At 62.0% G+C, this 20,238-nt stretch overlaps 3 protein-coding genes across 4 annotated transcripts in view; all 3 read right to left on the bottom strand.

Annotated features, from left to right (window-relative positions):
* Positions 1-32: 32 nt before the first annotated feature.
* Positions 33-4,155, bottom strand: LOC139605007 (collagen alpha-1(I) chain-like). Its single transcript, XM_071456339.1, has 6 exons — positions 3,678-4,155; positions 2,741-2,825; positions 2,321-2,350; positions 1,085-1,501; positions 878-1,017; positions 33-411 (listed from the first exon to the last, which is right to left on the bottom strand). The coding sequence occupies exons 1-6, from the start codon at positions 4,153-4,155 to the stop codon at positions 257-259; spliced, it is 1,305 nt and encodes a 434-aa protein (XP_071312440.1). The 3' UTR covers positions 33-256.
* On the bottom strand, positions 2,590-10,239 carry LOC139605018 (D-serine dehydratase-like). Of its 2 annotated transcripts, none has more exons than XM_071456352.1 (9): positions 10,151-10,231; positions 9,081-9,248; positions 7,874-8,154; positions 6,856-7,042; positions 5,673-5,794; positions 5,402-5,591; positions 5,216-5,321; positions 3,678-5,145; positions 2,590-2,825 (listed from the first exon to the last, which is right to left on the bottom strand). In XM_071456352.1, the coding sequence occupies exons 1-8, from the start codon at positions 10,168-10,170 to the stop codon at positions 5,056-5,058; spliced, it is 1,164 nt and encodes a 387-aa protein (XP_071312453.1). In that variant the 5' UTR covers positions 10,171-10,231; the 3' UTR covers positions 2,590-2,825; positions 3,678-5,055. The 2 variants fall into 2 exon arrangements, with proteins under 2 accessions (XP_071312453.1, XP_071312454.1); XM_071456353.1 differs by having other exon boundaries at positions 2,591-2,825; positions 9,081-9,230; positions 10,151-10,239.
* Positions 10,240-11,174: 935 nt separating this feature from the next.
* Positions 11,175-20,238, bottom strand: part of NBEAL2 (neurobeachin like 2) — a 29,691-nt gene continuing 20,627 nt past the window's right edge. Inside the window, 26 exon segments of the mRNA XM_071456332.1 lie at positions 11,175-11,676; positions 12,523-12,658; positions 12,958-13,106; positions 13,180-13,341; positions 13,423-13,539; positions 13,618-13,712; positions 14,033-14,205; positions 14,291-14,400; positions 14,518-14,607; positions 14,684-14,800; positions 14,879-14,976; positions 15,054-15,171; positions 15,251-15,360; positions 15,436-15,566; positions 15,647-15,787; positions 15,871-15,995; positions 16,073-16,168; positions 16,790-16,974; positions 16,977-17,114; positions 17,230-17,387; positions 17,473-17,593; positions 17,768-17,892; positions 17,973-18,130; positions 18,756-18,905; positions 18,998-19,303; positions 19,713-19,850. Coding sequence (XP_071312433.1) covers positions 11,572-11,676; positions 12,523-12,658; positions 12,958-13,106; positions 13,180-13,341; positions 13,423-13,539; positions 13,618-13,712; positions 14,033-14,205; positions 14,291-14,400; positions 14,518-14,607; positions 14,684-14,800; positions 14,879-14,976; positions 15,054-15,171; positions 15,251-15,360; positions 15,436-15,566; positions 15,647-15,787; positions 15,871-15,995; positions 16,073-16,168; positions 16,790-16,974; positions 16,977-17,114; positions 17,230-17,387; positions 17,473-17,593; positions 17,768-17,892; positions 17,973-18,130; positions 18,756-18,905; positions 18,998-19,303; positions 19,713-19,850 — 3,552 coding nt within the window. The 3' untranslated portion in view covers positions 11,175-11,571.

Genomic DNA, 20,238 nt, shown 5'->3' with positions numbered 1-20,238 from the left:
ACACACAGACACCTGAGGACACAAACCCTGGTGGCACCCAGTGACACGTTTAATGCCCCCACCCAGGCATCAGCCACCAAACATCCCAGTCCCACCCCCCAGAATCCCTACAAAAGTACAAAACCCACGTAAAAAAATTCCCCAGGAATCCATCGGGAAGCGGGAGCACCGCGCCGGGAGCAGCCACCGGTGCGGCCCCGGTGTCGCCGGGGGTGTCACACGGCAGAGGTGATGTCCCCCGGTGTCGCCGGGGTTGTCACACGGCGGAGGTGATGTCCCCCGGTGTCCCCGCGGGGCCGGGGCCGCGCCGGTCGCTGCCGGGTGCTCCCAGCTCCAGGAGCCGCTCCAGCTCTCCCGGCTCCTCCTGGCGCCGCGGGGATCCCGGGAGCGGGGAGGGACCCTCGTGGGGCGCTGTGGGGAGGGACGGGGTCAGCGCCCTGGAATCCACCCCGGGACAGACGGACTGAGGGGCGGGGGCGGCTCCTGACCCGCCTTGGGAAGTGCAGGGGACCCCCGACCCCATCCAGGTGCTCCCCGATCCCATTTGGGGGCTCCCCGACCTCATCCAGGTCATCCCATCCCATCCCTTCCACCCCAAAATTCTCAGGTGTCCCCAAACCCTTGGATGTCTCCCCAAACCCCTCCAGGGCTGGGTGTCCCTAAATGCCCCCAGGGCCGGGTGTTCCCAAACCCCCCCGGGGCCGGCTGTCCCCCAGTCCCCCAGATCTGGGTGTCCCCTCACCCTCAGATGTCCCCAAACCCCCCCAGGGCTGGGTGTCCCCCCACCCTCGGATGTCCCCCCATTCCCCCAGATCTGGGTGTCCCCACACCCCCAGGCCCTCCTGTCCCCCCCCACCCGCGGCCCCGGGGCGCTCACGGGGCTGAGGCGGCTCCAGGCCGGCGCTGTCCGGGCAGACTCCGCTGTCCCCCCGCTGCTTCTCCGCGTCCGCCGCCACCGCCGCGTCCCCCGTGTCCCGCGCCTTGTCCAGCTGCCGCTTCTTCCTGCAGGTGTCCCAGCTGCGGGGACACCGGGGCTCACCGGGGATCCCCAAACCGCCCCGGGCCCCCGGAACCCCTCACTCACCACTTGAAGGCCACGTAGGCCACGAGTCCCACGACGAGGCCGGCCAGGAGGGCGCAGTACAGGGGGATGATGTCCCCGGGGGGCTCGGGGGGGGCCCCCGACACCGGCGGGGTCACTCGGGGGGTCCCCGGCACCGGCGGGGTCCCCTCAGCGAGCGGCGCCGTGGCCTCGTCTGTGGGAGCCCCGGAAAGAGGAAAGGAATGAGGACATGGCGGCCCTGCCTCAGTTTCCCTCTGGAGAGGGGCAGGGGAGGCGAGCGGGGAGAGAGCCCCGGGTCTGGGGACAGCTGAGGGACAGTGAGGGGGAAAAGGGGAAACTGAGGCACAGTGAGGGGAGTGAGGGGGAAACTGAGGCACAGGGAGGGAGAGTGAGGGAAAAAAGGGGAAACTGAGGCACAGTGAGGGGGAAAAGGGGAAACTGAGGCACAGTGAGGGGGAATGAGGGGGAAAAGGGAAACTGAGGCACAAAAAGGGGGAATGAGGAACAAAAGGGGAAACTGAGGCACGAGGGGAAACTGAGGCACAAAAAGGGGGAATGAGGAACAAAAGGGGAAACTGAGGCACAAGGGGAAACTGAGGGACAAGGGAATGAGGTAAAATGGGGGAAACTGAGGCAGAGAAAGGGAATGAGGTAAAAAAAGGGAAACTGAGGCACAACATGAGGAAACTAAAGTAGGATGTGGGGAAATTGAGGCCCAAAAGGGGAAACTGAGGCAGGACAAGAGGAAATTAGGGAACAATGGGGAAACTGAGGCACGACATAAGGAAAATGGAGCAGGATGGGAAACTGAGGCACAAAGGGAGGAAATTGTGGACAGTGTGGGGAAACTGAGGCACAATGTGAGGAAAACGAAGCAGGACGGGAAACTGAGACACAATAGGGGACAGTGAGAGAAACAAGGGGAAACTGAGGCACAGTGTGGGGAAATCAAAGAATGACATGAGGAGAGAGGCACCTCGATGGGAAACTGAGGCACGACGAGGGGAAACAGGCATGAAAAGGGGAAATTAGGAGCAACTCAGGGAAACTGAGGCACAACAAGGGAAAATTGAGGCATAATATGGGGAAATGAAGGAACCACAAGGGGAAACTGAGGCGCAAAAAGGGAAAATTAGGGAACCACAAGGGGGCACAAAAAAGGGAAATTAGGGAGCGACAAGGGGAAACTGAGGCGCAAAAGGGAAACTGAGGCGCAAAAAAGTGAAATTAGGGAGCAACAGGGGGAAAATGAGGCACAAAAGGGAAACTGAGGCACAAAAAGGGAAACTGGTGCACGAAAAGGGGGAAATTAGGGAGCAACATGGGGAAACTGAGGCACAAAAGGGAAACTGAGGCACGAAATGGTGAAATTAGGGAGCAGCATAGGGAAACTGAGGCACGGAAAGATGAAATGCAGAGCAACGAGGGGAAATTAGGGAGCGACATGGGGAAACTGAGGCACACAAGGGAAACTGAGGCACACAAGGGGACCCTGGCCCAGCCCCTCGGTGCCCCCCCGGGTCCCGGTGCCACTCACGGCTGCAGGGCGGGCAGGGCGGGCACGGCTCCTCCGGCTCCTCCTCCGCGGGGCTCCGCGCTGCGGGGTTGGAGCATTTTGGGGTTTTTGGGGTCGTTTCTGAGGGTGTTTCTGGGTTCGGGGTGGTTCTGGGTACTCACTGCGGGCGCAGGGTGGGCAGCGGCTGTCGCAGGGCTCGGGGACACCGCGGGGACACGGGGGGCACCCCCCGCCCCGCCCCGGCACCTGCGGGCACAGCGGTCCTGCCTCAGTTTCCCTTCAATCCCCCAGTTCCCACTGGGAGCCCCCCAGCCGTGGGAAAGGGGTTTGGAGGGGGGGGGATTGAGGGGCAGTAAAAACAAATGATGAGAAAGGGAGAGAAATAAAAGGGGAGAATCAAACGGGAAGAGTAAAAAAGGAAATAAATAGTAAATAAAAATGAGATAAAAGGTATTGGAATGGAAAGGAATGAAGAGAAATCAACGAAATAAAAGGAGGAGAAAGGAAGGGAAAAGCTGAACTAAATTAAAGTGGAAGGAAGAAAAAAAAACGTGAAATGAAGGAAAAGAAAGGAAAAGAAAGGAAAAGAAAAGAAAAGAAAAGAAAGGAAAAGAAAGGAAAAGAGGATAAGTGAAGAAAAATAGTAAAGTAGGAAAATAAAGAAAGTAAAATAGGATAAGATGAAATAAACCAGGGAAAATTAAACAGAATTAAAAAGGAAAATAAAAAGTAAAAGAGGAAAATAAAGTAAGATTCAATAAAAGGAGAATGAAATAAAAGAGGAAAATAAAAATAAAAGAAAAAATGAAAAAGGAAGATAAAAATAAAATTAAAAATAAAAGTAAAATTGTAAAAAGGAAAATAAAAAGAAAATAAACGAGGAAAATAAAGGGAAAATAAAGAGAAAAAAATGGAGGAAAATGGAATAAAATGAAGGAAAAGGAACTGAACCGAAATGACCCAAATTTAACCGAACCAAACCCAAAAAACTTCAACAAAAGACACGGAGCGAAGTGACCCGGAGCGCCCCGGGGCAGCGGGAGACCCGGCCCGTCCCATCCCGGTCCCGTTCCCCTCCCGCCCCCGTCCCGCCCGCACCGGGCTCAGCAGCAGCAGCAGCAGCGGCACCGGGAGCGGCCGCATCGCCGGCACCGGCCCGGGACCCGCTCCGGGCCGGGCCGAACCGGGGCCGAGCGGCGCCGAACTGCTCCGAGCCGCTCCGAACCGCTTCGGTCCCGTCCGGCACCGCTCGGCCCCGCTCCGTCCCTGTTCTGTCTCGTTCGGTCCCGTTCGGCTCCGCTGGGTCCCGGTTCGGCTCCGCTTGACTCCGCTGGGTCCCGGTTCGGCTCCGTTCAGCTCCGCTGGGTCCCGGCTTAGCCCCGTTGGGTCCCGGGTCGGCTCCGTTCGGCCCCGCTGCGTTCCGGCTCGGCCTCGTTCGGTCTCGGTTCGGTTCCCTTCGGTCCCGGTTCGGCTCCGTTCGGCCCCGCTCGGCTCCTCTCGGCCGCCCCGTCGCGCCTGGGCCGGGCCGGGCTGGGCGTGGCTCCCCCGGGCAGGGCCGGGCGGGGCGCGCTCCCATTGGCTGCGCGCGGCTTGAGGGGCGTGACCAGACATGGAGCCCCTCCCCTCACAACTCCGGGATCGTGGGTTCGAGTCCCGCCCATCGGAACTTGGGTCCAACTTGGACCGGGCCGGTCCGAACTGGGATAGAGGGCACCGAAGGGACGGCGTCACCCACTCCTCCCGCCACCTCCCCAAGGCTCTTCCCCTCGGGAATAAGCGCCTGGAAGCGAGAGAAGCAGATTTATTGAGCCCCGATGTGGGTGCAGCATCCTGGAGTGGGCGCAGGGTGGGAATGGGTGCAGGGTGTGGGAATGGGTGCAGAGTGAGAATGGGTGCAGAGTGTGGGAGTGGGTGCAGAGTGGGAATGGGTGCAGGGTGTGGGAGTGGGTGCAGTGGGAATGGGTGCAGGGTGTGGGAGTGGGTGCAGAGTGGGAATAGGTGCAGGGTGTGGGAGTGGGTGCAGTGGGAATGGGTGCAGGGTGTGGGAGTGGGTACAGTGGGAATGGGTGCAGAGTGTGGGAGTGGGTGCAGTGGGAATGGGTGTAGGGTGTGGGAGTGGGTGCAGAGTGGGAATAGGTGCAGGGTGTGGGAGTGGGTGCAGTGGGAATGGGTGCAGGGTGTGGGAGTGGGTGCAGGGTGTGGGAGTGGGTGCAGAGAGGGAATGGGTGCAGTGTGTGGGAGTGGGTGCGGTGTGTGGGAGTGGGTGCAGGGTGTGGGAGTGGGTGCAGCATCCCATGTGGTTACAGGACCCTGACGGGGCTGCAGGACCCCAGCGTGGGTGCACAGAATGACTCGGAGTGGCTGCAGGGTCTCGCTGTGGGTGCAGAGCCTTGGTCCAGGGTGGGTGCAGGGTGCCCGGGTGGGTGCAGGGTCTGGGTGCGGCTGCATCCCCCTCGCAATCTCCTCTCTCTCCTCCCTACCAGCCGCGCACGGGGCGCCAGAGCTCCACCACCTTGCCGGCAGCGTGCACGAAGTACACGGGGTGCATGGCGGCCGTGGCACAGGCCTGTGACAGAGGGGACACCGAGCTGTGACACGGCGCTTGCACGGGGGGGACACGCGGGGCTGACACTCACGTGGAACGGGATCAGCGCCAAGGTGCTTCCCAGCGGGAATCGCTCGAAATCCAGCTGCCCATCCACGGCCTCCACCAGCCCGTGCTCCTGGGTCAGCCCCACCAGCCTGCGGGGACGCGAGGCACGGGTGTCACCTCCCGGCGCCGCCTGTCCCCTCCGCTCCCTCGCACGCCCCGCGGCTGTCACCTGAGCTGGGGGTGGCCCTCGATGGCCGCACAGCCCGGGGGTCCCTGGTCGCGGCCGTGCAGGCTCAGGGCGGCCCAGCCGCAGTCCAGCAGCAGCTGCCCGCGGTGGGGATAGTGCCCGATGACCCTGGTGAGGACACGGATCGCCACCTCCTCGGGCCGGCACGAGCCCAGCTGGGTCTGCTGCAGGTCTGCGGGGGACACGGGCTCAGCCTGGCCGCGTCCCACCCTCCCGGGGTCCCTCCCGGCCAGGGGGGTCCCGTCCCGCTCACCGTAGAAGAGGTAATTGCCCGGGTGCACCTCGGTGAGCTGCGACATCTCCGGCACCGGGTGGCTGCAGGACGGGGTGGAGCCGATGGTGGCCTGGGGACACGGGATCCCCGCCTGCCGCAGCCTGGGGGGGACACGGGGGGCACCCTCTGGGTGATCGGGGTGCGGGATGTCACCCCCGGGTCACCAGAGGTGGGTCTGTCACCCCTGGGCACCACCGGGAACAAGAGCAGAGGTGGGTCCTGCACCTCTGGGTGCCCCAAACACTCAGGGGAGCCATCCAGATGTGGCAGAGCCTCCCCCCAGCGTGCCAGGGAGAACTCAAGATGTGCTGGGGACACATCCAGATGTGCCCAGGTGCCAGCCAGATGTGCCTGAGAGCCCCCTCAAAGACTCAGGGCTGGTGGGTGTCCCTCCAGATCCCCCTCCAGGTGTGGCAGAGCCCTCTCCAGATGTGCCCAGCCATCCTCAGATGTGCCAGAGATCCACCCGTTTGAGCTGGACACTCCCCCCAGATGTTTTAAAGCACTCCCAGATGTGTCTGAGAACCCCCAGATGTGCTGGAGACCCCTCCAGGTGGTTCTGGGAGCCCCCAGATGTGCCTGGGATCCCCTCAGCTGTGCCAGGTCGTTTCCCAGATGTGCCAGAAATGCCCCCCAGATGTGTCAGGGCACCCCCAGTGGTGCCTGGCACCCCTCCCAGATATTTCTGGACCCCCAGATGTGCTTGGAACCAGTCCCAGATGTGCCCGGGACCCCGGCAGATTTTGGGGAGGGGATGGGATCTGGGCTTTCCCCACCACCACCCGGTGCCACCACGGGCCGGTGGCCCCCGGGAGGTGTCCCCAGGTGGGCACATCCCTGTCCCTGGCGTGGTGGGGGGTGGAGGTCCCTCCCCCTTTTCCCAGCAGGGCCCATCCGGCCGCAATTCCCCGCAGGATGCGGACCCCCGCCGGGATGAAAGGGTGACAGGCGGGAGGGAGGGGACAATGCCCCAGGTCACAGCCACATCAAAGGCCAGCGGCGCCGCCACCACCCCCCGGTGCCCCCCGGGGGGGCTTTGAGGGCCCCTTTATGGGGGTGATTCGCATTTACAGCCCACAGCCGCGCCTTGGCAAGGGGACAGCGGCCGCCTTGACCCTTCCTGTCCCCAAATCCCCAAATCCTGCCCATCCCGGCCACTCACGCGGTGACGAATTCCAGCACGGCGGCCGTGGTGTCCCTGGCGATGGCCTGGATGGCCGGGATGTCGCGACAGCCGTAGGTGTTCCCGCAGTGGGCGTAGACCCCCACCAGTGTCACCAGCTCCGGGGAGCCCTGGGCGATGGCCCGGGCCAGCGCCAGCGCCTCGGGATCCGTGGGACGAATCCCGGCTGGAGAGGGGACACGAGCGTGGCAGGGGGTTTGGGGACATGGGTGAGGGGACACCGGGACATCGCCCCCATGGAGCATCCTGGCGGTGGGAATGTGGGAATGGGGTCTGAAAGTGCCATGGTGGGGCTCTGGGGACATTTCTGCTGCATTTTCCAGGTGTGGCTGGGAAAAACGACTTTGGAGGGGCTGAGAGGCTCCATCGTGGTTGGGATGGAGGATCTGGGGGCTTGGAGGGACATGGGGATTCCTTCTCATGGAACATCCTTAAATAACAACTTTGGGGCGTTTAGATGCTCCATCGTGGTTTTGATGGAGAATTTGGGGTTTTGATGGAGGATCTGGGGGCTTGGAGGGACATGGGGATCCCTCCCTATGGAGCATCCTTAAATAACGATTTGGGGGGGCTGAGATGTTCCATCATGGTTTTGATGGAGGATTTGGGGGTCTTGGAGGGACATGGGGATTCCTTCTCATGGAACATCCTTAAATAACAATTTTGGGGGGGTTTAGATGCTCCATCATGATTTTGATGGAGGATCTGGTGGCTTGGAGGGACATGGAGATCCCTCCCTACGGAGCATCCTTAAATAATGATTTTGGGGGGTGGGGCTGAGATGCTCCATCATGGTTTTGATGGAGGATTTGGGGGCTTGGAGGGACACAAGACATCCTCCCCCGAGGAACACCCTTGATTAATGACTTTTAGGGGGCTTCAATGCCCCATCCTGGTTGAGATGCCGGACCTGGGAACACTCAGAGCATCCCACCCCACAGGACAGCACACGAGGTCCCCTCCCTGCAGCCCGGGATGGGATCTGGGGCTCACCTACCCCGGGCATTGCCGCAGTCCAGCTTGAGCCAGACCAGCCAGCGCTTCCCGCCGGGCAGGGGGTTCTGGAGCAGCATCTCCAGCCCCTGGGGGCTGTCCAGGAGCACCTGGAATTGCTGCAGGCGCTGGGCCAGCGCCGAGCACTCGGCCAGGCGCCAGCGCGGCACAGGGAAGGCGTACAGGATGTCATCGAAGCCCCCGGCCGCGAAGAAATGAGCCTCGGCCAGCGTGGACACCACGATGCCACGGCGGGTGCCGCCCGTCGCCAGCTCCGCGCCCTCCCTGGGAATGCGGGAGTGAGGAGGAGGAGGAGGAGGAGGAGGGAGTTAGGGTGGGGGGATACTGGGAATGAGGGTGGGGGGATACTGGGAATGAGGGTGGGGGGATACTGGGAGGAGAATGGGGGATACTGGGGGGACGGGAGTGAGGATCGGGGGATACTGGGAGTGAGAATGGGGGGATACTGGGAGTGAGGATGGGGGGATACTGGGAGTGAGGATGAGGGGATACTGGGAGGGAGGGTGGGGATTATGAGAGGGAGAGTGAGGAGGCTCCTGGAGGGATACTGGGGAGATGCTGCAGGGATGCTGGGGGAGAAGTTGGGTGGAAGAGAGAGGATGGGGGATACTGGGAGGATGGTGGGGGGATACTTGGGAGGGAGGATGGGGAAATGCCTGGGGGGAAGGTGGGGCTGAGGAGGGGGTGCTGGGAGGGATTCTGGGGAGGTGCCTGAGGGAAGCTGAGGGGTGCTAAGGGGGGATACTGGGAGGGATCTGTAGGAATAATGGAGGGATAATGGGGAGGGGGAAGGTGAGGAGTGCTGAGGGGGGATATGGGGAATGCTGGAGGAATTCTCTGGGGGAATGTGGGGAGGATTCAGGAGGGATGATGGGGAGAGGCTGGCAGTGAAGCTGAGGAAAACTGGGGCAGGACTGGGAGATGCTGGGTGGGAAGGTGGGATGTCCTGAGGGGGAGATGGGGAGACACTGGGACGGATACTGGGAGGATGCTGGACAAACTGGGGGACACTGGGGTGGGATGCTGATGGGGAGGATGGGGAGATGCTGGAGAAGGATTTTGGGGTGAGGATGGGGAGATGCTGGGGGAAAACTGTGTGAAGGCTGAGGGGTACTGAGGGGACCCAGAGGGATGGGGGGGATTCAGGGGAGACCCCGGGTGGCTCCTGGTGGCTCTGGGGTGGCACTCACAGGGTTTTGTGTGTTTTGACGTGGGGCCGCAGGCGCAGCCCCAGTGCCCGGCAGCGCTCCCGCATCCTCTCGGCGTTCCCGCGCAGCGTGGCCAGGTCCAGGGTCAGCGCCGGGGTGGGCAACTGCTCCAGGGGGGCTCCCAGCCACGAGCTGGGAATGTGGGGAGGGCTGGCAGAACCTGCTGTGAACCCCTGCCAACCTAAACCCACCCTGCACCCTCAGAACCTGCTGTGAACCCCTGCCAACCTAAACCCACCCTGCACCCTCAGAACCTGTTGTGAACCCCTCCCCAGCCTAAACCCACCCTGCACCCTCAGAACCTGCTGTGAACCACCCTGCACCCTCAGAACCTGCTGTGAACCCACCCTGCACCCTCAGAACCTGTTGTGAACCCACCCTGCACCCTCAGAACCTGCTGTGAACCCACCCTGCACCCTCAGAAACCCCCGGTGCCCACCTTACACCACCCTGCAGCCCCAGAGGAGGGTGCTGGGGGTCCCTGTCCCCAGGTGGGGGCAGTGGGATCCCCCAGGGATGTGGCCCTGGAGGGATTTTGGGTGGGGGTGGTGCTGGGGCAGCTCCAGGGTGTCCCTTCCACCTTGGGGTTTCCTGGAATCAGGTGGATGCTGGGACTGGGGTATGGGAGAGTGGGAAACTGAGGACTGGGACACCTGGGACACCTGGGACAAGGACACCTGGGTCACCTTGGAGAGGGATACTAGAAGCAGGGATACCTGGGATCTATGGAACAGGAACACTTGGGACTGGGACACCTGGGATTGGGACACTTGGGACTGGGACACCTGGAAATGGGTGGTCTGGGATGGGCACACGGGGCAGAGGGACACCTGGGGCTGAGACACCTGGGAAAAGGAGCACTTTGGGGGCGCTCCTTGGGACAGGATGCCCGGAGGGAGCTGTGTCACCCTGGGATGGAGCCATCTGAGCCAAAATCGGGGAACAGGGACACCAGTCCACCCTCCATCGGGACGGGAACGCCCTCCAGCAGCGTGTCCCCTCCGCCGCGGTGTCACCTGCCCCCGCGCGTGTCCCCTCCCGGCCCTGCCCACCTGTCCGTGCGTCCGTCCATGGCTCCGTCCGGCTGTCCCGGCCGTCCCGGCGGTGGCTGCGGTGGCGCCGCGGGTGCCCTCGGTCCCACGTGACGCCGTGGCACGGCCGCCAGAGCGGGGACAAGGGTCACTGCCAGCCGAGGGGCCTCGCCGGGGTGGCAGGGCCAGCGCAGGACACGCTCGGCAGCCGCGGCCAGGACAGGAGCGGCTGCCAGGGCCGGGCACGGCCGGAGCCGGGAGGGACGCGCAGGGAGCCAAAGCCAGAGCGGGACCGGCCGAGATCCCCCGGGCTCGGACACGGGACAGGGGGGCTGGGGCCACTCGTGCTCCTGACACGGGTGAGGGGCTGCTGGGGACCCACTGCCCCTGCCTGGGACACGGGGGACACAGCTGATGCTGCTGAGACCCCCTAAACTCGTGACACACGTGTGGGGAGTTGCTGAGACCCCCCCTAAACTCATGACACATATGTGGGGACCTGGTGAGACCCCCCCTAAACTTGTGGCATGGGGGTGCACAGCTGCTGAGATCCCCCCGTTTGTCGCACTTATGTACAGCTGCAGCTGGGGACCCCCACACTCACGACAGGTGTCTGTACAGCCACTGAGACCCCCCAAACTTGTCACACGTGCGTGTGGAGCTACTGAGACCCCCTAAACTTGTGGCAGGTGGGTACAGAGCTGCTGAAACCTGTCCCAACTCGTGACATGGAGGTTCACAGGGGCTGAGACCCCCCCACTTGTCACTCCTGGCTACAGAGCACCTGAGACCCCCCCCATGACTTGTGACATGGACTCCACAGTTGCTGAGAGCCCCCCACACTCGTGACACGTGTGTGTGCAGCTGCTGAGCCCCCCTGCCCATAACAGGTGGGCACAGAGCTGCTGAGTCCTGCCCCACTGGTGGCACGAGTGTCCCCACGTCCCACAGCCTGTGCAGGACACCAGAGTGGGGGGACACTGAGGGACACACACAGGAGGGGGTGTGTCTCCATCTTGGAGCAGCCATGGGCCTCACACCTTGATTTCCCACAGATATATTATTATTATTAATTATTATTATTATTAATAACAATTCTTTTTCTGTAAAACCTCTAAAAATGGATAGAAATAAAAAATAAGGGGAGGGCGGGGGGACACCCACACGCTGCCGGCTCCTGGCCAGCGGGCACGGCGGGGGGGCTGTGCCACCCCCCTTCCCAGCGAGGGGTCCCCACCTCCTGCTGTCCCCACCCCGCTGTGACAACGGGGGAGGCGTCTCCCCAAAGTCCAGGGGGGCTGCACACCCCAGCGGGGCTGCATAAGGCCACGGATGGCGGGCAGGACGGGGCTCTCCGGGCCCCCCTCGGTGCCCGGGGGTCCCCCAGTCCGTGTGGGGGGCACGGGGCCCCTGGGGCTGGGTGGGTGGTGGTGGGTGCCAGCCTAGGCCCTGCCCTCGGCGGGGTTGTATTCCGTCTCTCCGGCCGACACCTGGGAGATTCGCCGCGTGGAGCGCCACAGCCGCCGGTGGAACTGGCCCGGCCGCACCTGGGAACGGGGTGAGCACCTTTCCCATCCCCAAATCCTTTATCCATCCCTTCCACGTTCCCATGCCATCCCAAGGTCTTCATCGCCTTCTCCATCCCATCCCATCCCATCCCAATCTCATCCCATTCCAAGATCCTCATCCCCTTCTCCATCCCCATCCCATCCCCTTGTCCATCCTCATCCTCATCCTCTTCATCTCCATCCCATCCCAATATTCTCATCCCCTTCTCCATTCCCATCCCATTCCAATGTCCTCATCCCCTTCTCCATCCCATCCCATCCCATGATTTTCATCCCCTTCTCATTCCAATATCCTCATCCCCTTCTCCATCCTCCTCCTCATCCCCTTCTTCATCCCCATTCCATCCCAAGATCCTCACCCTCTTCTCCATCCCCATTCCATTCCAAGGTCCTCATCCCCTTCTCCACCCCTAACTCCTCTCAGTTTCTCATCCCATTCTTCCTCCTCATTCCTTCCCAGATACTCATCTCCTTCTCCATCCCATCCTCTTCTTCCCCATTTCCATCCTCATCTTCCTCCCGATCCTCATCCTTTTTTCCATCCCCATTCCCTTCTAGATCCTCATCCTCTTCTCCATCCCAATCTCTTTCCCAAAACCCTTTATCCAACCCCATCTTCATCCCCTTCTCTATCACTGTCTCCTTCCAGACCTTCATCCTCTTCTACATCCTCATCCCCATCCTCATCCCACATTCCCTTCCCCACCCCACCCTGGTCCCCCTCAGCTCTGCAGAGGACACACCAATGTCCCCACCCAGGGGACACCCAGGGGACACTGAGCCACGTCCTCGTCCCACCCAGCCCTGGCTGGGGGTCCCGCTCACCTCCGCGGGCTGCCCAGCGCCCACCACGATGAGTTTTCCATCCTCCAGCCCCACCAGGATGTGGCTCTTCTCCTTGGTGACGGACACGCTGTGCACGGGCACCCGCATGGGCACGGGGGGCACAGCCGCCCTCAGGCTGGGAACACAAACCATGGCGTGGGACACCAGGCATGGTGTGGGACACCATGGCATGGGACACTATGGCACAAGACACCATGGCATGGACATCATGGCATGGGACACAAACCATGGCATGGGACACCATGGCATGGGACACCACAGAATGGGACACAAACCATGGCATGGGACACCACTGCATGGGACACCACAGAATGGGACACAAACCATGGCATGGGACACCACTGCATGGGACACCACGGCATGGGACACCCTGAGGGCGTGCTGGGGACAGGACAGGGCACAGCCATGCCTCACCTTTGGAGCTCACGGATCTCCAGCCCGCACTCCGAGGTCCCCAGCACCACGAAGTCCTCGGTCAGGCACATGGCTGTCACCTCCCGGTCCAGCGGGACGGAGGACAGGAGCTTCCCGTTCACCGAGTACAGGTGCAGTGCGAACCTCTCCTGCAAGGAGCACAGGGGGACCGTGGGGCGGTGCCGGTGGCCGGGAGGGGACCATGGGGACACCTGGACGTACCTTGGAGCAGGAGGGCTGCCCCACGGAGGTTTGGGCCACCACCTGTCCCTCGGGCCCCACGGCCAGGTGGGACAGGACAGCGGGGGGACAGCTCTCGCCGGGCGGCCGCAGGGAGCGGATGAAGAGACCCCGGCGCACGGTGTGGGTGATGATGGTGCCGTCCTGGGGGAGGAAGGGGACACGGGGTGATGGTGGTGGTGGCACTGCCCATCCCATGCCCACCCCACGGCGCCACCAGCTCACCTTGGAGCCGGACACGGCCATGTCCAGCTCGGTGCTGATGGCCACACACGTCACCTCGGCGTCATGGCCGTACAGCACCTGGACGGGTTTGGGAGCCAAGCCGCTGGAAAAGCCACCCTGGTGGTGGGGACATGGGGACATCAGTGACCTGCTGGCAGTGCCCACCACAAGCTTCCCCACTCCTCAAGCCCTTACCTGCTGTAGGACCTGCCACACCATGCAGGTGGTGTCCCGTGAGCCAGAAATGAGGTAGATGCCACACAGGTCGAGTGACAGGCAGGTGACTACATCTGTGACAGCCAGAGGGACACCATGAGGTGTCGGTCCCCTCCCACCACACTCGGCCCCTTGACTCCCAGGGATGGCACCATAATGTGTTTTTGGACGTGGAATTGCTGCCAATCCCATTCCAAGATGTATTTTGGGGTGTGGATGCTGCTGCTCCTCACCCCACTCCAGATCTGAGGTTGGAACTGGGTGCCAGCCAGTCCCAGGAGACGGAGACACTGGGAGATGCCCCTCATGGTGTCACCTGCCTCCCTACAAACCCATCAGGGCATCATCAGATCATCATCACCATCACCATCATCACCACGGGAGGAGGACGTACCTATGTGCCGGGTGATGTGCCCCACGACCTTGCCTTTGGCCAGCGAGGTGACACGGAGGCTGTTGTCCCAGTGTCCCCCGCTGAAGAGCAGCTTCCCGTCGGGGGACACGGCCAGCGTGCGCGAGCTCAGGTCGGCCCCGGGGGCGAAGGGGCCCTGCAGGAAGCGCTGGGTCCTGTGGGGAGGATGTGGGAAGGTGGTGGTGGATTGGTGGCACCTCCAGGGACCATCCCTGGGGACCCCGTGCCCCAGTGACTCACTTGGCGTTGGTGACAGTGGGGTCTTTGGTGAAGCTGAAGTAGTTGGAGATGTTCTTGTCGTAGGGCAGCCAGTTATGGGTCCCCAACAAGCCGTTGGCACTCACGGTGACCTGGGCAGAGGGGCAGGGGAGGTGACACCGCCCTCACTGCTGGGATCCTCCCTGGTTTGGTGCTGGGCCCCCCTGGACCAGCAAAACATCCCTGTGCCTCAGTTTCCCCACACTCACCAGGATGTCAGGGGATCCCTGAGTGATGAAGGAATGTGCCTGGTTCTTGGGGACCACGGCCTGCACCAGGGCCACCCCATCGCTGATGCCCTGTGGGGACACAGCAGCTGCTGGGCACCCTCCTGGCCACCCCACCCCTCCCAGGGACCCCCGGGGGTGTCCTCACCTCCACAAAGAAGGACTTGAGCTGGCCCAGGTTCTCGAAGACGTTGGGGGAGCGGGTGTCGAGGGTGGCCAGCCTGCGGGCGGCGCTCTCTGCTGACAGCCGGGCAGGGTGCGGCTCCTGGGGGGACAGGGCACCCGTCAGAAGTGGGGGAACCTCCAAAAGCAGCTGGTTTTGGGGGCTGGGGGTCTGAGCTACCTTGAGCAGCTGGCAGGGCGTCTGCCCAAAGTTGCTGATGATGCCCTCCAGAGCCTTGCGCTGCGTCTCGTCGGTGATGGCATCCAGGTCCACGGCCCCTGAGGGTGGGGACAGTCACAGCCCTGGAGGGACAGACCCCTGGAAGGTGTCCCCCTCCCTCTGCCCCTCAGCTCACCCTCGTAGGTGCAGTAGTAGAAGACGTTGAGAGCCTCCACGGCGGCCGGGCCGCGCTGCTTGTACCCAAAAATGAGGTCGATCCACTCATGGAGGTGGGCGGAGACATATTCCGACTCCTGTCCAAGGATGGGGCGTCAGGGTGGGGTGGGAATGGCCCTGGAACACCCCCAGGGCTGAAGGGGCTCCCCATCTCACCAGGGCTTTGCGGTGCTGCTGGATGAAGTCCTCGCGGGAGCGCGCCCACCGTGGCAGCACCACGTCCCCAACCTTCTCATTGGAGAGCTGGAGGCAGCCCAGGTCAAAGCCTGCGGGCAGCACGAGGACAGTGAGGGACACAGACCCCGCTGTGCTCCCCTGGTGGTGACAATGGTGTCCCTTACCGTTCTGGTTCTCCAGGAACTCCGGGAAGTAGAAGAACTCCGGGATGAGCTCCTTGACATCCACTGGGTTTTCCATGCGGGCTTGCCACGCCGCCGGCACCGAGTGGAACTGCCGGTCCGAGCAGTCAAACCTGGAGGCACAGGACACCTGGCTGCAGCCTGGCTGTCCCCACAATGTCCCTTCTGCAGGACCCACCTGCCGGGCGCCCACCTGCCGCTCTGCAGCTGGATGTGGAGCGTGGTGAAGGGCTCGGTGCGGATCAGGTAGTGCATGACCCCAGCGGCGTTGGAGTAGTGAGTGCCGTAGTGGAACTTGTCCACTGTGCCCGTGGGGTCCTCGAAACTCTCGTACCTGCAGGCCAGGTGGGATGGGGTCCACCAGGAGCTGGCCAGGTGCTCCCTGCATCCCCCGCCCTTGGTTTGTGGGGTACTCACTTCTCCTTGACGTCGCGGGCGTGCCGCTCGTTGGCCACCCCAATGGGCTTGGACAGGTCCCGGAACACGGCCGGGTTGGTGAGGTCCAGGGTCTCCGAGACATAATCCCGCAGGATCCAGGGGAACTGGGTGGGGGCGGGAGGTGGGTGAGCTGCGGGGGCACTGGGTCAGTGTGGGGACAGTGGGGGACACGGGGGCTCACCACGGGGTACTGGGACAGGTCGTTGTAGGTGCGGCCCGCGATGGTGTTCAGCTGCATGAGGTACTCGAAGTTGGAGATCTCCCGCAGGACCCATTTCTGGAGAGAAGGGAGAGGGAGGAGATGGGCTTGGGGGGAGAGGAGACAGGGCAGACACCCCCCACCGCGTGGCAGTGCCTGTCCCTTGGCCATCCCTGGTTCCAAAGTTGTCCCCAGTCTTATGGCCATCACTGGTCCTGCAGCTGTCCCCAGAACTGTGGCCATGTCCACCCCATGGCCATCCCTGGTTCTACAGTCACCTCTGGTCCAATGGCCACCCCCATCCCACAGCCATCCCCTGTTCCATGGCCATCCCTGCTCTCAGACCATCCCATATCCCACAGTTGTCCTTTGTCCCATGATTGTCCTCACCCCATTGCCAACCCAGGTCCCATGGCCACTCCCAACAGCCATCCTTCATCCTCTGTCCAAATCCATGTCCACGTCCATGGCCATCCCTGGCCCCATGGCCACTCCCGCATCCACAGCCATCCCTGATTCCCTGTCCATGTCCATGCCCATCCCTGGTCCCATGGCCACTCCCGCATCCACAGCCATCCCTGATTCCCTGTCCATGTTCATGTCCATCCCTGGTCCCATGGGCACCCCATGCTGTCACCCTCCCTTTTCCACCTGGGAAGGGGACACACAGAACATGGATGGGCAGGGTGGAGCTGGTACCTGTGTGAGCCCCGAGGCTTTGAGCAGCTCCTGGGGGGACCGGCTGCCGAAGTAGGTCTGGTTGGGGGGCCGCAGACCAAGGATGCTGGAATACACCTTGTTCCTCACCTGGAGGGGACAGAAGGAGCTGCAGGAACTCGGGCAGAGCTGAGGCCCTGGGAGGGAGCTGGGAGGGGATGAGGGGTCCCCACCTTCTTTCTGAAGTTGAGGAAGTAGTTGGCCTGGTCGATGAAGAAGAGCTCGAGGGCGGAGCGGCGCAGGTTGTAGCGGCGCAGGTGGACCTCGCGCAGGTGGGACAAGGGGCGCTTGAAGTCGTAGCCGATCCCTGCCGAGGGTGGGGGCACGCAGAGCCCCCCAGGGATCACCATCCCGCCATTCCAGAGGCAGGGATGGGGTGGGGCAGGGGTTCCTCACATCCCCCAAGGAGCTCCCGCCGTTACCTCCCTCCGTCTCCTCCTTCTCGCTGCTGCCGTCGTAGAAATACACGTGCTGGGTTGTCACCTCCAGGCGCCCAGGGACCACGGCCACCGTCGTGATGAGCTCGCAGTCCTCCGACACCACCAGCTTCTCCCGCTGGTTCTGCTCCTTGGGCTCAGCCCTGTGCGGCACAGTGGGGTGAGGACACTCTGGTGACAACCCCAGCCCGGGTCAGCCCGTGCTCTGGCAGGGGTGGGGTCACTCACTGGTTGTCCAGGACAGGGAGGTCCTCCTCGGCCAGCTGGTCATCCTCCAGCTCGCTCACCTTGGCCTCCTTGGCCATGGCGAGCGGGAGGGACTCGGTGGGGTTCTGGAGATGGTCAGCTCCTGAAATGAGGAGGGGGTCAGCAGGACCCATCACCCCCCTGAGCTAGGGGCAGCTCCTGTGAAGGGCCCCCAAATTCAGCGCTGTCCATGTCATCTCCCAGCCCAACCCCACCGGTGACATCCCTTGCCCGTGGCACAGGAGGACCCACAGGTGCCCCAGTGCCACCACCTCACCCAGATTGTCCCGTAGGGCGCTGGCCTCCAAGTGCTGGTCAAAATTGAGATTGGGCACCAGTTTTAGCCTCATCCTGGAGTAGGTCTCGGCACTTGACAGCTTCCAGCGAACCTCCGGTGGGTTCCTGGGGGACAGCTGAGGGTGAGGCACCCTGGGGACCCCCTGGCTGTGCCACCCCTCCCTGGGGACGGGGCGGGGACTCACCGGTCGGCCCAGGCGGAGCGGGGCGAGGTGAGCAGGCGGCACAGGGAGCGCCACTGCTTGAGCACGGTGCTGTGCTGGTTGTTGGCCTGCTTGAGGACGTTGGCGTGCCGCGCGTTCTCCGCCTTGCAGCGCTTCGCCGCCGGCTCCAGCACCAGCTCCTGCCGGGGGGGCACCACAGTGAGGTGACAACAGGGCTGGGGATTGGGGACATCCATAGGTGATGTCCTCAGAGTAAGGAGAACATCGCCAGATGATGTGGTTGGGATGAGGAGTGTATCCCTGGGCTGATATCCCCAGGATGAGGAGCACATCCCAGGGATAATGTGTCTGGAACGAGGAGCACATCCCTAGGACAGTGTCCCCAGGAGGAGGAGCCCTTCCTGAAGGCAATGTCCTCATGGGGTGAAGAGCACAACCCCAGGATTAATACCACAGGGAGAGGAGCACATTGCTAGAATGACATCCCCGGGGTGAGGAGCACATTCCCTGCATGACATCCTTGGGGTGGGGAGAATGTCCCCAGGCTGAGGAAAACCCAGAAAGACATCCTAGAAGTGAGGAGTATGTACCCAGGCTGAAGAGCACATCCCCTGGATGGCATCCCTGGGGTGAGAAGCATGTCCCCAGAGTGAGGAGCACATCCCTGGATTGTCACCCTGGGAGTGAGGAACAGCTCCCCACGCTGAGGAGCACCCAGAGTGACACCCCAGGGGTGAGCAGAGTGTCCCCAGGACAAAGAGCACCCCCCAGGGTGACATCCTGGGGACAAGGAGGTGGCAGTACCTGGAACAACTTGCGGCTGGCTGCCTTCTCCTGCTCCCGGCGCTGCGAGCTGCTCATCATGGCATCGTAACAGGCGTTCCAGAAATTGGACATCAGGTCGTGGCTCCTGGCGAACGTGTCCATCTCAAACTGGGCCATGGTGGGCTGCACCTGCACGAGCAGAGAGGCATTCCCAGGGCTCGGCACCCAGCACCCCTCATCCAGGCAACCCCACAACAACCATCCCGCCCCACGGCACCCACGTGCTTCTCGATGAAGCCCCTCCACTCCGGGGTGGTGCAGAAGAGCTGGAAATCCTCGTAGAAGGTGGGGCTGCCGTTGGTGGGCGGCAGCGAGGGCAGGAACTGCTGCAGCTGCAGGGTCTCGTAGCACTGATCCATCAGCGTGCGGATGATGGGCACCAGCCAGGAGAAGGTCTCTGACCTGGAGTCCAGGGAGCGCCGCAGGGGCGTCTCCAGCTTCCCCAGCAGGTAACAGGCCTCGTCCCTGCGCGGGGCCGACGTGGTCTGCAGGAGGCTGTGCAGCTTCACATAGGCCAGGGAGTGCAGCTGGGGGGACAGGGGACGTCAGGCGGGGCCACCTTTTGCTTCTTTTCACTATAAGCAAATTTCTTAAAAGAAGGGAGGTCTTAAAGAGTTGAAGCCGTAATTAGAGGTAAATTGCTGTCCTAGGGGAAGATTTGTTCCACTTCCTCATTCATTTTCATTAACACGTAAGAGTTAGCAAAGTGTTTTAAGTCACTACACGTTATGCCAGTTTATATTCATTTGTTTTGTGCCTCTCAAGTAACATGATGAGGGCTAACCCAATTTATTACAACAAACTATGCAGGTAATTGGAACCATGTTTAGATCAAATCTATCACCACATTAAACCTCCATTTAAAATGAGTAGCCAATGGACTTCAGAGTGTGCTCAAATGTACCAGAGAGCGGTGCCCAGGGAGGGGTGACCCACCTGGGGGTCCTGCAGCAGGATGTACCCCACGAGCACCCGCAGCCCCGTCTGCGCCATCTCCTTCAGGTCCGAGGTGCCGTTGGCCAGGTGGTGCCACACGCCCAGCTTGTCCAGCAGGCTGCTGACCCCCTCGTAGATCTGGGGGGACACCGTGAGCCCCCGCCCGGGCAGGAACCCAGCCCTGCCGAGCCACCGGCCCTGTCACCCAGCCCTCCTCGGATTCGGGTTTGGGTTTAGGGTTAGGGTAGAACACAACTCGTGACAAACCGGGTTTGGCATGAGGTTGGGGCTCAGGATTAAGTTCAGGGGTCAGGTTTAGGGGTAGAGGACTGGAGTTAGGATTCAGCTTTAGGACAAAGGTATAGCAGTAAAGTTTAGGATTAGGATGTAGGAAGTACAGTGAGATTACAGGCTGTGAGTTAAGGCTAGGGTTTAGGTTTACAGAAAGAGTTAGGGTTAAGATTAGGATTAAGGGTTGGGTTTTATGACGAAGATGTGGAGTTAAGGTTTAGGATCATGATCTAGG

This window comes from Agelaius tricolor, unplaced genomic scaffold, assembly GCF_023055355.1.
Source record: "Agelaius tricolor isolate 1412-34295 unplaced genomic scaffold, bAgeTri1.0.p SCAF_58, whole genome shotgun sequence".
Classification (NCBI taxonomy): domain Eukaryota; kingdom Metazoa; phylum Chordata; class Aves; order Passeriformes; family Icteridae; genus Agelaius; species Agelaius tricolor.
This window is presented reverse-complemented; position numbering and strand designations above follow the sequence as displayed.